General features: G+C 38.6%; 1 protein-coding gene across 8 annotated transcripts in view; it reads left to right on the forward strand.

The window, feature by feature from the left end:
• The window catches only part of ICE2 (interactor of little elongation complex ELL subunit 2), a 68,512-nt gene that overhangs the window by 9,048 nt on the left and 43,468 nt on the right, over window positions 1–15,996 (forward strand). For 7 of the 8 annotated variants that reach the window (XM_058427248.1, XM_058427249.1, XM_032175271.2 and 4 more), the window contains exons 4-5: window positions 10,524–10,785; window positions 12,127–12,246. In XM_058427248.1, the coding sequence (XP_058283231.1) occupies window positions 10,524–10,785; window positions 12,127–12,246 (382 nt within the window). The remainder of the gene's footprint in view (window positions 1–10,523; window positions 10,786–12,126; window positions 12,247–15,996) is intronic. The other variant, XM_032175272.2, reaches the window with a different exon arrangement.

The following is a 15,996-nucleotide window of genomic DNA, read 5'->3' on the forward strand; positions in this document are numbered from 1 at the left end:
ATGGTGGATAAGCTTTTTGATGTGCTGCTGGATTCGGTTTGCCAGTATTTTATTGAGGATTTTTGCATCAATGTTTATCAAGGATATTGGTCTGAAATTCTCTTTTTTGGTTATGTCTCTGCCAGGCTTTGGTATCAGGACGATGCTGGCTTCATAAAATGTGTTAGGGAGGATTCCCTCTTTTTCTGTTGATTGGAATAGTTTCAGAAGGAATGGTACCAGTTCCTCCTTGTACCTCTGGTAGAATTCGGCTGTGAATCCATCAGGTCCTGGACTCTTTTTGGTTGGTAAGCTATTGATTATTGCCACAATTTCAGAACCTGTTATTGGTCTATTCAGAGATTCAACTTCTTCCTGGTTTAGTCTTGGGAGGGTGTATGTGTCGAGGAATTTATCCATTTCTCCTAGATTTTCTAGTTTATTTGCATAGAGGTGTTTGTAGTATTCTCTGATGGTAGATTGTATTTCTGTGGGATCGGTGGTGATATCCCCTTTTTCGTTTTTTATTGCATCTATTTGATTCTTCTCTCTTTTCTTCTTTATTAGTCTTGCTAGCGGTCCATCAATTTTGTTGATCTTTTCAAAAAACCAGCTCCTGGATTCATTAATTTTTTGAAGGGTTTTTTGTGTCTCTATTTCCTTCAGTTCTGCTCTGATTTTAGTTATTTCTAGCCTTCTGCTAGCTTTTGAATGTGTTTGCTCTTGCTTTTCTAGTTCTTTTAATTGTGATGTTAGGGTGTCAATTTTGGATCTTTCCTGCTTTCTCTTGTGGGCATTTAGTGCTATAAATTTCCCTCTACACACTGCTTTGAATGTGTCCCAGAGATTCTGGTATGTTGTGTCTTTGTTCTCGTTGGTTTCAAAGAACATCTTTATTTCTGCCTTCATTTCATTATGTACCCAATAGTCATTCAGGAGCAGGTTGTTCAGTTTCCATGTAGTTGAGCGGTTTTGAGTGAGTTTCTTAATCCTGAGTTCTAGTTTGATTGCACTGTGGTCTGAGAGACAGTTTGTTATAATTTCTGTTGTTTTACATTTGCTGAGGAGAGCTTTACTTCCAACTATGTGGTCAATTTTGGAATAGGTGTGGTGTGGTGCTGAAAAAAATGTATATTCTGTTGACTTGGGGTGGAGAGTTCTGTAGATGTCTATTAGGTCCACTTTGTGCAGAGCTGAGTTCAATTCCTGGATATCCTTGTTAACTTTCTGTCTCGTTGATCTGTCTAACGTTGACAGTGGGGTGTTAAAATCTCCCATTATTATTGTGTGGGATATTGTGTCCCTTTGTAGGTCACTCAGGACTTGCTTTATGAATCTGGGTGCTCCTGTGTTGGGTGCATATATATTTAGGATAGTTAGCTCTTCTTGTTGAATTGATCCCTTTACCATTATGTAATGGCCTTCTTTGTCTCTTATGATCTTTGTTGGTTTAAAGTCTATTTTATCAGAGACTAGGATTGCAACCCCTGCCTTTTTTTTGTTTTCCATTTGCTTGATAGATCTTCCTCCATCCCTTTATTTTGAGTCTATGTGTGTCTCTGCACGTGAGATGGGTTTCCTGAATACAGCACACTGATGGGTCCTGACTCCTTATCCAGTTTGCCAGTCTGTGTCTTTTAATTGGAGCATTTAGCCCATTTACATTTAAAGTTAATATTGTTATGTGTGAATCTGATCCTGTCATGATGTTAGTTGGTTATTTTGCTCATTAGTTGATGCAGTTTCTTCCTAGCTTCAATGGTCTTTACAATTTGGCATGTTTTTGCAGGGGCTGGTACCGGTTGTTCCTTTCCATGTTTAGTGCTTCCTTCAGGAGCTCTTTTAGGGCAGGCCTGGTGGTGATGAAATCACTCAGCGTTTGCTTGTCTGTAAAGTATTTTATTTCTCCTTCAGTTATGAAGCTTAGTTTGGCTGGATATGAAATTCTGGGTTGAAAATTCTTTTCTTTAAGAATGTTGAATATCGGCCCCCACTCTCTTCTGGCTTGTAGAGTTTCTGCAGAGAGATCAGCTGTTAGTCTGATGGGCTTCCCTTTGTGGGTAACCCAACCTTTCTCTCTGGCTGCCCTTAACATTTTTTTCTTCATTTCAACTTTGGTGAATCTGACAATTATGTGTCTTGGAGTTGCTCTTCTCGAGGAGTATCTTTGTGGCGTTCTCTGTATTTCCCGAATCTGAATGTTGGCCTGCCTTGCTAGATTGGGGAAGTTCTCTTGGATAATATCTTGCAGAGTGTTTTCCAACCTGGTTCCATTCTCCCCGTCATTTTCAGGTACACCAATCAGACGTAGGTTTGGTCTTTTCACATAGTCCCAAATTTCTTGGAGGCTTTGTTCATTTCTTTTTATTCTTTTTTCTCTAAACTTCCCTTCTCGCTTCATTTCATTCATTTCATCTTCCATCAGCGATACCCTTTCTTCCAGCTGATCGCATCTGCTACCGAGGCTTCTGCAATCTTCGCGTAGTTCTCGAAACTTGGCTTTCAGCTCCATCAGCTCCTTTAAGCCCTTCTCTCCATTGGTTATTCTAGTTATCCATTCTTCTAATTTTTTTTCAAAGTTTTTAACTTCTTTGCTGTTGTTTTGAATTTCCTCCCATAGCTCAGAGTAGTTTGATTGTCTGAAGCCTTCTTCTTTCAACTCATCAAAGTCATCCTCCATCCAGCTTTGTTCCGTTGCTGGTGAGGAACTGCGTTCCTTTGGAGGAGGAGAGGTGCTCTGCTTTTTAGAGTTTCCAGTTTTTCTGCTCTGTTTTTTCCCCATCTTTGTGGTTTTATCTACTTTTGGTCTTTGATGATGGTGATGTACAGATGGGTTTTTGGTGTGGATGTCCTTTCTGTTTGTTAGTTTTCCTTCTACCAGACAAGACCCTCAGCTGCAGGTCTGTTGGAGTTTACTAGAGGTCCACTCCAAACCCTGTTTGGCTGGGTGTCAGCAGCGGTGGCTGCAGAACAGCGGATTTTCGTGAGACCACAAATTCAGCTGTCTGATAGTTCCTCTGGAAGTTTTGTCTCAGAGGAGTACCCGGCCGAGTGAGGTGTCAGTCTGTCCCTACTGGGGGGTGCCTCGCAGTTAGGCTGCTCGGGGGTGAGGGACCCACTTCAGGAGGCAGTCTGTCCGTTCTTAGATCTCCAGCTGCGTGCTGGGAGAACCACTACTCTCTTCAAAGCTGTCAGTCAGACAGGGACATTTAAGTCTGCAGAGATTCCTGCTGAATTTTTGTTTGTCTGTGCCCTGCCCCCAGAAGTGGAGCCTACAGAGGCAGGCAGGCCTTCTTGAGCTGTGGTGGGCTCCACCCAGTTCGAGCTTCCTGGCTGCTTTGTTTACCTAAGCAAGCCTGGGCAATGGCGGGCGCCCCTCCCCCAGCCTCGCTGCCGCCTTGCAGCTTGATCTCAGACTGCTGTGCTAGCAATCAGTGAGACTCCGTGGGCATAGGACCCTCCAAGCCAGGTGCGGGACACAATCTCCTAGTGTGCCGTTTTCCAGGCCCGTTGGAAAAGCGCAGTATTAGGGTGGGACTGACCCGATTTTCCAGGTGCCATCCGTTACCCCTTTCTTTGACTAGGAAAGGGAACTCCCTGACCCCTTGCGCTTCCAGAGTGAGGCAATGCCTCGCCCTGCTTTGGCTCGCGCACAGTGCGCTTCACCGACTGTTCTGCACCCACTGTTTGGCACTCCCTAGTGAGATGAAACGGGTACCTCAAACAGAAATGCAGAAATCACCCGTCTTCTGTGTCGCTCAGGCTGGGAGCTGTAGACCAGAGCTGTTCCTATTCGGCCATCTTGGCTCCACTCTGTCCTGATTACTTTCTTACCTCTTCTCTCATTTATACTTAGACTTCTTTAAAGACTTGTATATGCTCACTGGGAAGAAATGAGGAACAAAATAGCTGTAAGACATACAGAAAACATAGTAATAGGAAGTCCTTCCCTATCAACTTAAATGTAAATTAATTAAACTCCCCAATCAAAGGATGGATTGGCAGAATGGATTTAAAAACAGGACTAAAAACTTTCCATTTACTGCACATCCTACTCCACTTGTTGGGATTACAGGCATGAGCCACCAAGCACAGCCTATAGCTGTATTGTATTCTATAGTTGGGTGTATATAATTTTTAAATTGACCTCTGTTGATATTTAGCTTGTTTCCATTCCTTTACTGTTAGAAACAGTGAGCATTGGCCGGGTGCGGTGCCTCACGCTTGTAATCCCAGCACTTTGGGAGGCCAAGGCGGGCGGATCACGAGGTCAGGAGATCGAGACCACGGTGAAACCCCGTCTCTACTAAAAATACAAAGAAATTAGCCGGGCATAGTGGCGGGTGCCTGTAGTCCCAGCTACTCGGAGAGGCTGAGGCAGGAGAATGGCGTGAACCCGGGAGGCGGAGCTTGCAGTGAGCCGAGATCGCGCCACTGCACTCCAGCCTGGGCGACAGAGCGAGACTCCGTCTCAAAAAAAAAAAAAAAAAAAAGAAACAGTGAGCATCCTTTTTACGTGTGCTTGTATAAGTAGGATAAACTCCTGTCAGTGGAGGGTACATATATATATTTATTTTGATAGATATTGCCAGATTGCGATTAAAAAGCATTAAAGAAAAAAGTGCTTTTTTGATTCCATCAAATGAATGCATAAGTTTACATAAAAACAAGCAGAAGTTGTATTAAAGAGACAATTTTAGTCCAGGCTCAGTGGCTCACACCTGTAATCCCAGCATTTTGCAAGGGTAAGGCAGGAAGATGACTTGAGGCCTGCGTTTGAGACCAGCCTGAGAAACAAATTGAGACCCCGTCTCTCCAAAAATAATTTGTTGTGTGTAGTGGCACATACCTATTGCCTTACTTAGGAGGCTGAGGCACGAGGATCACTTGAGCCCAGGAGTTTGAGACCAGTGAGTTGTGATTGTGCCACTATATTCCTGCCTGGGCATCAGAGTGAGATCCTGTCTACAAAAAAAAGAGACAATTTTTTCAAAATAAACGTTTTAAAGAGGCAGTTTTAGAAGCAACTTTCCTCTTGCCAAAGTGCATAATTATAATGTCTGTGCTGATGTCAAATGTACAAAGTTAAAGCAATAGACTCCCTTATGTATGTACATCTATGGATATTTTTAAAAACTATTTGTTATTCAACTTGTACAGTTTTTTTGAGGATAACTAATTTGTTAAAACTTACTACCAATTAAAGAATTGCCATTGTTTATTTGGATCAAAAAATGCTTATAAATCCTATTGTCCTGGGATTTAGAGAACATATGTCTATCTTTAAAAAAAAGGATCATCTCAGGTCAGGCGTAGGTGGCTCACACCTGTAATACCAGCCCTTTAGGAGGCCAGAGCAGCTGGATCACTTGAGCCCAGGAGTTGAAGACAAGCCTGAGCAACATGGTGAGACCCTGTCTCTATAAAAATACAAAAAATAGCCAGGTGTGGTGGTTGTGTGCCTGCAGTCTCAGCTACTGGGGAGGCTGAGGTGAGGATCACCTGAGTCCAGGGAGGTTGAGGCTGCAGTGAGCCAGGATCACGCCACTGCACTCCAGCCTGGGCAACAGAGTGAGACCCTGTCTGTCTCTGTCTCTGTCTCTCTCTCTCTCTCTCTCTTACACACACATACACACTCAAATAATCTCGGCTGGGCACAGTAGCTCATGCCTATAATAACAACACTTTGGGAGTCTAGGGGTGAGAGGATCACTTGAGCCCAGGAGTTCAAGACCAGCCCGGGCAACATAGCAAGACCTTGTCTCTACACATAATTTAAAAATTAGCTGGTGTGGTGGCATGCACGTGTGGTCCCAGCTGCTTGGGAAACTGAGGTAGGAGGACCAGTTGACCCTGGGAGGTCAAGGCTACAGTGAGCCATGAACACACCACTGCACTTCTGGACAACAGAGCAAGACCCCATCTCAAAATTTGAGACCTTATCGCAAATTAAAAAAAAACAAAAACCCAACTTATTTGAACTTTTGTCTCAGCCTTTGTCTTTTTACACTAAAAATTTCTAGTATTAATCTTCGTCTTGCCACTGCTTCTCATTTTATTTTTCACTTTAGTGTCTTGCCATGTTGCCCAGGCTAGACTCAAATTCCTGGGCTCAGGTGATCCTCCTGCCTCAGCCACCTGAATAGATGGGAGTATAGGTGCACACCAGTGTGCCCAGTTTATTTTTACAGTTCTTTTCAAGTCCGCTTCTGTTCAGCATATCCCAGGTGTGTGTTATAGCCTGGCTTTGTACAAGGAAAAAGGCATTTTGCTGGAAGTTGGGCATGCCTAATTCCTAAAATATTTTTTCTTAGAATATCCTTATTTTCTTTAGATTTCTATAGAGCACAAAATAATCTATTAGTATAATTTACCTTGTACTATAGAAAAAATACACAAGTTATTGATATGATGTTTCTAGTCTTTTTTCCTAACCTTGTTTTATTAAGAATTATTACAGTCATTGTTATAGTAATTAGTGTAATAAATCTTAATTACTGTAATAATTATTACAATTATTCAGGCTTTATTGTTTACAACTATTTTCCTGTTGAAAAACAAGGCCTTTTATTCTATTAATTTCAAGATAAAAAAAATTTTCCTTTTGCTCTCTGTGCTCCATAAGTGTTTGTAAAATGAAAGAACAACTTGAATAGTGTTTTTACAAATGAATTATATAAAAAGTTAATATTGTGTTACTTTTCTTTGAAGCATGAAAAAAATTATAGAATATTTGGAAAGTCCCCCAAGAAAATAAAAGATATTAAAATGCGCCATGAGCCATTCATGTATAAATAGCCACTGTAAACAATTACCTTTTTTTTTTTTAATTAAAGTTTCTGTTTGCAGATATTCGTAACTGAGTTTTAAGCAAACAAGGGGGGAATAGCTTTAAATGGAAATATATATATATATAAAGCTTTAACACATTTAATTTAGGAAAATAAATCAAACTCAGAAGATAGTAGTAGACTTGAAATGGAGACTAGAACCACCATTTCCAAATGCTACTTTTAAACAAGCTACCAAACCAGTATTTAAAGTATAGGAAACTTAAAGTTTTGGATTCTGCCCTGTTTGTTTTTTTTTTTTCTTAACAACTTTGAGAAAGGAGAATGGGTAGTTGACAAAATGCAGGGGCAAAACTTCAAACCATCAACCAAAATAAAATATAATGCTGTATACGTGAATAGAGAAACCCTGTCAGATGCTTTTGGTTTACACCCTGATGAAGATTTTGACAGCACTGCACAAGGAAATGATCTTGATGTGCTACCATTTCATTCTTTGCTGAATGTAGCCAATTTAAACTGCTAGAATTTCTTGACATTCCTAATCTGGCATATCTGAGTCAGCATCTTGTTGCTGCAGCAGCTTAATTAAATTTGCCAGTTTGTGGCACAAGGACAGACATGTTCTCATATTCAGAGAGACAGCTGTGAAGCAGTATTGTTAAGAGTGCAGACACAATACTGTTAGGTTTGAATAGCTCTCAAGACGTTTTCTAGTGAGAAGTCAATTTGCTGTAATACATTTCTCCCAAGATCAGCAGTTAATGTTCATTTTGTTAACCTAAAATATGCTTATTTTTATACAATTATTGGAGAAACTTTAGTAGCTATGTCTTTTTTTACCTGTGTTATTTTCAGAGCCAACCTAAGCATCCTAATTTTAATTTCCAAAATTCTCCTCCCATTCCCTTATCAGCTCTTTGAGTAGTTTTTTATCCATTGTTTAGCTCTGAGAGAGTGGTCTTAAATATTTTTGCTTTATTTGGGGACCTACGTATTTTCTAAAATACTGTTGTCATCTTTTGGAATTTTTGCCATATTTATTCTAGTATTATAAAGCTAATTTAAAACTAATCAGTAGTAGTTTTGGATGGAATGTAACTCACCCTTTGTCCAGACGCAGATCTAAATTAGTAGTTCTCAGCCGTATCAGACTGATACCCACCCACTTTTTATGACAGGTATTTATAAGAAATAAGATACCTCCTTTACTAGCTTAAAATGAAATTAATAGATATAATTTTTAAAAACAAGTATATCCTATACCAATAAGTGTGAAATAATTTATTTTTTAATATTTAAATTCATAGAGACTACTGCATTATGAGATATAATGAGGTAGTGAGATGCATCAGTTAAAATGAATAGTTCATTTATTTTAGTTCATTTAAAGTATTTAAGAGAAAATAAAACGTACCATAAAATAATCATAGGAAAAATAAAATGTACCATTAGGATAAATAATAACAGACTAGACTTATTTGTACCTGGTAAGAGATAATAACAGACTAGACCTATTTGTACCTGGTAAGAGAAAGCCTGAAGGGGACTGTTAAAATGTGCAGGATAGTACTGCATATTGCAGGCATTTAGTATTCCCCCCTTCTGAATGCCTTTAATCCCCTCTCTTTTGTGACAATCCAAATACACCTACAGGCTTCCAGAATGCCCTGGGGACATTAAAACTGTCATGATTGAGAACCACTGCTATGGATATTTTCTCTTCTCTTTCTTTCCCTTAATCCCTGATCATTATGTTCTTAGGATTCTCTTCAGTCACCTATTTGGTATGTTCACTTTGGAAACCTAAGTTCTCCATAGTCCGATTGTGTTGATGTACATATCTACTTTTCTTTCTTCTTCTTTGACTTGTCTAATGCACTTGGTTATAATGTCCTGGAGATTGGAGATGGTACTGTACTTAGTGTTGTATTTCCAGTACCTGGCATAGGCTGGCACATGGTAGTTAATAAATATTAACAAATGGAGGAATGAAGAATGAGTCAGCAGACGTCCATCTTTCTCTAGTTTCCCTTCCTCTGTGGATTATTGTGTAATTTGGAGCCAGGTTATAGGAACAGTTACGGTGGTAGAAGTTACAGTTGTACAGGCCAAGGAAGTATAGTTTTTGATGCAGTTCTAAAGCCTCTTATTTAAAATGTAGATTACAATAACTGAATAGCAAAAATAGAGATGGATTATGAATAAGATAAGGAAGTTGTGTTCATATACCTTAATTTGGATAAGGTGACTTCTTAAAAGCAGGGGTAGCATTTGTGAATCTAAGTAACAGAAACTCTCTAAAATAAAAGAAATTTATTTGGGAGTAAAGCATTGCAGTGGGAGTGTGTATGCCATAGTAAACTATGTGCGTATTCAGGGAGGTAAAGGAGGACAAAGATTTTTAAAGGAAAAAATCAGGATTGTCTGATTGTTTTGAAATAGTTATACTTGATCTCTGAAAGATGAATAACCAAGGTGACACCAATCCAAGGACCAGCAGTTCCTGAACAAATACCCTTGCAGAAGTATTTTGTTAGCAGGAATTCAAACATGAGAACTCTGTCTTCATGGCCTTCACTAGCTCTAATTATCAGGGTTTTTGTGTTTTTTGTTTTTTGTTTTTTTTAAGTTCCAGGGTGCATGTGCAGGATGCGCAGGTTTGTTACGTAGGTAAACATGTGCCATGGTTGTTTGCTGTACTTACCAACCCATCACCTAGGTATTAAGCCCAGCATGCATTAGCTATTTTTCCTAATGTCCTCCTACCCCAACCCCACCCCACAACACGCCCATGAGTATTCCCTTCCCTGTGTCCATGTGTTCTCATTTTTCAGCTGCCACTTATAAGTGAGAACATGTGGTGTTTGGTTTTCTGTTCATGCGTTAGTTTGCTGAGGATAATGGCCTCCAGCTCCATTCGTGCCCCTGCAAAGGACATGATCTAATTCCTTTTTATGGCTGCATAGTATTCCATAATATTAGGGATTTTTAAACATTGGTGACTCCATTGTGATTCTAACAACCTTCACACATTCCATAAACAAATATGGTAACAGGTTCTGAAGCTACTCACTACTTTCTCTTCTGGTACATTTCATTAAAGATACCCCAGGATTTTTCTTTGGCATCCATGAAAAGCATAAAGTCATTTCCACGAACTCAGCCATGTACCAGAGTGATAGAGGATTGTACAACTTTTCCAAAACCAATACTGCTTTCAAAAAATATGGTGCATAATGTTAGAATTTTCTTAATTTTTGAGATAAGCAGAGGAAATCAGAACATTTAGAATCTCAATGAATTTTGTTAATCTCAAATTTGTGATTCCTTTACATTCTGTTCTTAGTAGCTTTTATTCACCATAATAACTGATAAATCTTCATAATGAATTTAAGTATTAAAAACTCAAATTGTAATAAAATGTAAACATAAAGTACCTGCATATGTAATTGGCAAGAATGATTTTCCCCTCTTTATTAATGGGAAAAAAACTTCTAAATTGAATAAGTATGCCTCTTCCTCTCCATCACATAATTGAAGGTAAGTTTGCATTGTGATCCTATCCCACAGAATATTTAATCTACATTAAATGGCTAAACATCAAAATGCAGGTGGCAGAGTTAGATAATAATCCAGAGTTTACTCTGTTAATCACGCTATATTCTCCCTGGTGATTGAGAATCATGAAGTTCCATGATAGTAATCTTCATGTGAAAAGCACATATTTGTAAATTATATTTTGTTTTCCAGACGTATAGGAGAAAATTTGAATGCCTCAGCAAGTTCTGTAGAAAATGAGCCGGCAGTTAGTTCAGCAACTCAAGCAAAGGAAAAAGTTAAAACCACAATTGGAATGGTTCTTCTTCCAAAACCAAGAGTTCCTTATCCTCGTTTCTCTCGTTTCTCACAGAGAGAGCAGAGGAGTTATGTGGACTTGTTGGTTAAATACGCAAAGATTCCTGCAAATTCCAAAGCTGTTGGAATAAATAAAAATGACTACTTGCAGTACTTGGTATGTATTCTGTTCTTCAGTTTCAGGAAAAAATAATAAAAATTAGGAAATATTTTTACGTTTATGTTTTTAGGTCCCATCATCTTTTTTAAAATGGAAAATTTAAGGAGATCGATTGACAGAGCAATGGTGCTTTAATTCTTTTGTTGGTTCCATTATAGTTCAAGCATTTTGCTCTACTTCTGAGCATGTCTCGCTCCAGTTCATCTTAAGTACTAGCAGTAGAATTTTAGGTAGATCATACCGATTTTAAATTATTGTGTAATTACTTCAATGAAGACATTTCCAAATTCTCAATTATATAAATGATGCTGTGCTGAACATCTTTGTAGCAAAATCTTTGTTCATATCAATGATAGTTTCCATAAGATAAATTCTTAAAAATAAAACTGCCAGATCAAAACCTATGCGTGTTTTCAAAGCTTTGATCTGCAGTTATACATGCATACAGTGTTCTGCAAAAAGTTTAAACCAGTTTGTTTGTACCTCTGTTGTATGACAGGTTTTGAAAAAACTATCTTCTCTAATCCTACAGGGGTAAGGTAAAAGAAAATCAAAATCAAATTTAAAAAAAGAAAAAACTATCTTCACTAATATTGGACATTACCTTTTTTGCCTTTAATTTAAAATGGGAAAAATGATCTCTTGCTTTACATTAATTTAATTTATGATTACTAATGACAATAAGCATTTTCCATATGAGTATAAGCCATTTTTATTTTTTCTTTGGTAACTTGCCTATTTATATTATTTGCTCATTTTCCTATTCGGATGTATGTCTTTTTAAAAAAAATTGAGGCCAGGTGCGGTGGCTCATGCCTGTAAATCCCAACACTTTGGGAAGCTGAGGCAGGTAAATCACCTGAGATCAGGAGTTCAAGACCAGCCTGGCCAACATGGCGAAACCCCATCTCTACTAAAAATACAAAAAATTAGGCAGGTGAGGTGGCGGGCGCCTATATAGCCAGCCCCAGCTACTCGGGAGGCAGAGGTTGCAGTGAGCCGAAATCGTGCCACTGCACTCCAGCCTGGGCAACAAAGTGAGACTCTATCTCAAAAAATTAAAAAAAAATTTTTTTTTACGGCATTTTATAAAATCAACTTCTCAATTCCTGAGCATGTATTGTATAGTCTTAGTCACTTGCTTTTCTATTTTGTGGAGTTTTTAATAGCAGTTTATCATTACTGTATAATAATTTTTACTGACTTCTTTGATTTCTGCTTTGGATTTGATACTTTAATTATTCTTTAAGTCCAAATTATTATAGCAATGATTAAGAATGTGATTGTTTTTTAATGAAACTTTTTATCCCAAGACATGTCTACTTTTTTAAAAATCAGGATATGAAAAAACATGTGAACGAAGAAGTTACTGAGTTCCTAAAGTTTTTGCAGAATTCTGCAAAGAAATGTGCGCAGGATTATAATATGCTTTCTGATGATGCCCGTCTCTTCACAGAGGTAAAAGAACAACTAACATTTGTGTAAACTGCCAAGTGATAGGCAATAGCAGCATTCTGAAATGTGTGATGATTCCACCAAAAGCATTCGGAACTGTCAGTGTTACCAATTTAAAAACCACAGGTCTTTTCTTCATCATGCATTAAAATAGTAGAAAAACTAACATCTCAAAATTGTGTATTATGGTATATTTTTATGTATATTTATATTCTTTAACGATCCAACTACCGTATTGTATCATTACATTTTACTCACATAATAGTTTGAACTGACCCACTGATTTCGCTTGTGAGAGAATAGTGTTTAAGGAGTTATCCTGGTCCCTAAAAGTCTGAATGGCCCTTTAAAACTCAGTCAAGTGAACTTGTGCTCATTATGTTTGTGGTAACCAGCCACAAAATGATAAATTTCAACTCTGAGTTCATGTTTGGATACTTCACTCATTCATGCAAATTTATTAGTAAGACCTGTGTATCATCCCAGCTTGTACCCTACCATCATTCATTGAGCCTACCAGAAAATTAAAGTATACTACTTAAACAGGCCAGGTGTGGTGGCTCACTCCTCTAATACCAGCACTTTGGGAGTCCGAGGTGGGTGGATCACCTGTCAGGAGTTTGAGACCAGCCTGGTCAGCATAGTGAAACCCTGTCTCTACTAAAAATAACAAAATTAGCCAGTCGTGGTGGTGGGCGCTTGTAATCCCAGCTACTCAGGAGGCTGAGGCAGGAAAATCGCTTGAACCCGGGAGGTGGAGGTTTGCAGTGAGCTAAGATTATGCCGTTGCACTCCAGCCTAGGTGACAGAGCGAGACCCTGTCTCAAAAAAAAAAAAAAAAATGAATAAATAAAGTATACTACTTAAATAATAACTATATATATACACACACATATATTTGTAGTAGAGTTTTTAAATATCAGTCTAAATTTAAGCCTTTAAATCTGGTCACTGTAAACAATAGTGTTAATATATTTAACACTATTGAACTCTACACTTAAAAAGGGATAAGATGGTAAATTTTACCATAGTTTAAAAAAACAAAACTAGGCACTCTAAGTTGAAGGACAGCAGGAGTATTACACTTTCACTGTTTTTAAAAAAAAAAAGGCTGGGCACGGTGGCTCACACCTATTTTTTCAGCACTTTGGGAGGCCAAGGCAGAAAGATTGAGCCCAGTAATTTGAAACTAACCTGGGCAACATAATAAAATCCCATCTATACAAAAAGAATTAGCTGGCATGGTGGCATGTGCCTGTAGTCCTAGTCACAGCTACTTGGGAGGCTTAGGTGGGAAGATCACTTAAGCCCAGGAGGTGGAGGCTGCAGTGAGCCTTGATTGTGCCGCTGCACTCTAGCTTGGATGACAGAACGTGACCCTGTCTCAGAAAAAGGAAGGAAAAAAAAAAACACTGTAAGGAAGAATTTTGTTGTTAATATGAACCAGAAGAATGGTTCTTCTAAATAAACAAATTTGATTTTTATTTTCTGTGAACCTAAATATATCCAAAGGGAATGTCATAATTTTCTATGTGGAAAAGGAGCTGGCAGCTATTCTTGTTTTAATAGTGCCTTTTAAAAGTCCAGAATGATGTTTTTAATACATAAGTCATAGTCCAGGCTGGAGTGCAGTGGCACAATCCTAGCTCACTGCAGCCTTGAATTCCTGGGTTCAAGTGATCTTCCCCACCTCAGCCTCCTGAATAGCAAGGACATGGGCATATGCCACTGCACCTAATTTTTTTTAGATACAGGGCCTACTATGTTAACCAGGCTAGTCTCAAACTCCTGACCTCAAACAGTTCTCCTGCGTCAGCCTCTCAGAGTGCTGGGATTACAGCCCATCTTTCTTAGGAAGAGTCTTTACAAAGTTCTACAGTGGCCTGCATGATCTCTCCCCTCCCTCCCATCCCCCATCCTCACTTTCTACAAATTGCCCTATCAGTTATTCTGCTCCCACCTGTGGACTGGCCTTTACATTTCTTCAATACTTCAAGCATAGTCCTGCCTTAAGTCCTTTGGCATTTGGGGTTTCTATTTTTCTCTCAGTCTGTTCCCCGAATTTCTGCGTGTAGTAGTGTCTTGATTCTTTTAGGTCTCTGTCTGTTCAGATGTCACCTATCAATGAGGATGTCCCTGATTACCCTATGGAATGTAGTATGACCCTCACTTTTCCCTTTACCACGTTTTATTTTTGCTTATTGTCCTTCCCCTCACTGTTTTTGTAAAACAGTGCCTTTTTGTAAGTGCTGTTTTGTTCACTCATGTCTTCCAATGACTAGAATAGTGTCTGGCACGCTTAAGTGCTCAGGTGCTCAATGTAAATATTTCTTAGGTGAATATAAAACTGTACTTTATTAACAAAGTACATTACTTGGTAGCTAATGATAAATGATAAACATTGTCATGTTTTTTTCCATATTGATGTGGCAGCACATTTTCTCTAAGTTGTATTTTACATCCCCATCCCAAAGATTCACTAATATTTTTCTGAGATCTTTTAGTTTTAAAATTTTATATATGCAATGTCACGTACATGTGGAAAAGTATATAGAACAAAAGAAAAAGTAGGTGCAGCTTGACAGATAATTATATAGTAAACATCTATGTAACTCTTACCCAGGTCAAGAAATAAAACAACGCCAGTAATTCAGAAGCCCCCTGTGTAGTCCTCCTGTGTAATAAATAACATTCTCCTTACTTGAATAAATAATCAGTGTCCCAGCTTTGGTGGTGATAAGTTCTGTGCTTTTTGTATGTGTATGGAGGGTGGCAGTTCTACTTCTCTTTTGCCTGATTTTTTGGGGATTTTTTTTTCTTTTTTTAAGAGACGGAGCTTCGCTCTTGTCGCCTAGGCTAGAGTGCAATGGCACGATCTCAGCCCACCGCAACCTCTGCCTCCAGGGTTCAAGCTGTTCTGCTTCCGCCTTCCAAGTAGCTGGGATTACAGGCTCCTGCCACCACGCCCAGCTAATTTTTGTATTTTTAGTAGAAACAGGGTTTCACCGTGTTAGCCAGGCTGGTCTCGAACTCCTGACCTCAGGTGATCTACCTGCCTCGGCCTCCCAAAGTGCTGGGTTACAGGCGTGAGCCACCGTGCTTGGCCCTTTTTGCCTGATTTTGAATTTTATGTGAACAGAATCCTTTTGGGCCTTCCTTCTTTCATTCAGTATTGTGCTTTTTAGATTCTTAGGTTGTGTGAGTTGTAGTTCATTCATTTTCATTTCTGTCCATTTTTCCATTATATGAATAAACTACAATTTATCCTGTTGATCAGAACTTGGGTTGTTTCCAGTTTGGAGCTATTCTAAGCAGTACTCTTAAGAAAATTCTCATACATTTATTTTGGTACACATATGCACACGTTTCTGTTGGATATACAGATGCTTCTTGACTCACGATAGAGTTACATCTCAGTAAACCTGTAGTGAATTAAAGATGCATACACCTAACCTACCAAATATCATAGTGTATTTTAGCCTACTCTAAATATGCTCACAATACTTATATTTACCTACAATTAGGCATAATCATCTAACACAAAGCCTATTTTACAATAAAGTATTGAGTGTCTTGTAATTTATTGAATGCTGTATGTTGCGACAAAATTGCAATGGTTTGGCACCATCGTAAAGTTGAAAAATCATTTAGTGGAACCTTCATAAGTTGGGGACTGTTTGTATACCTAGAAGTGGAATTATTGGGTCATAGAGTATGCATATCTTCAACTTGAGTAGGTTTGCAAATGGTTTT

This window comes from Hylobates moloch, unplaced genomic scaffold, assembly GCF_009828535.3.
Source record: "Hylobates moloch isolate HMO894 unplaced genomic scaffold, HMol_V3 SCAFFOLD_14, whole genome shotgun sequence".
NCBI lineage: Eukaryota > Metazoa > Chordata > Mammalia > Primates > Hylobatidae > Hylobates > Hylobates moloch.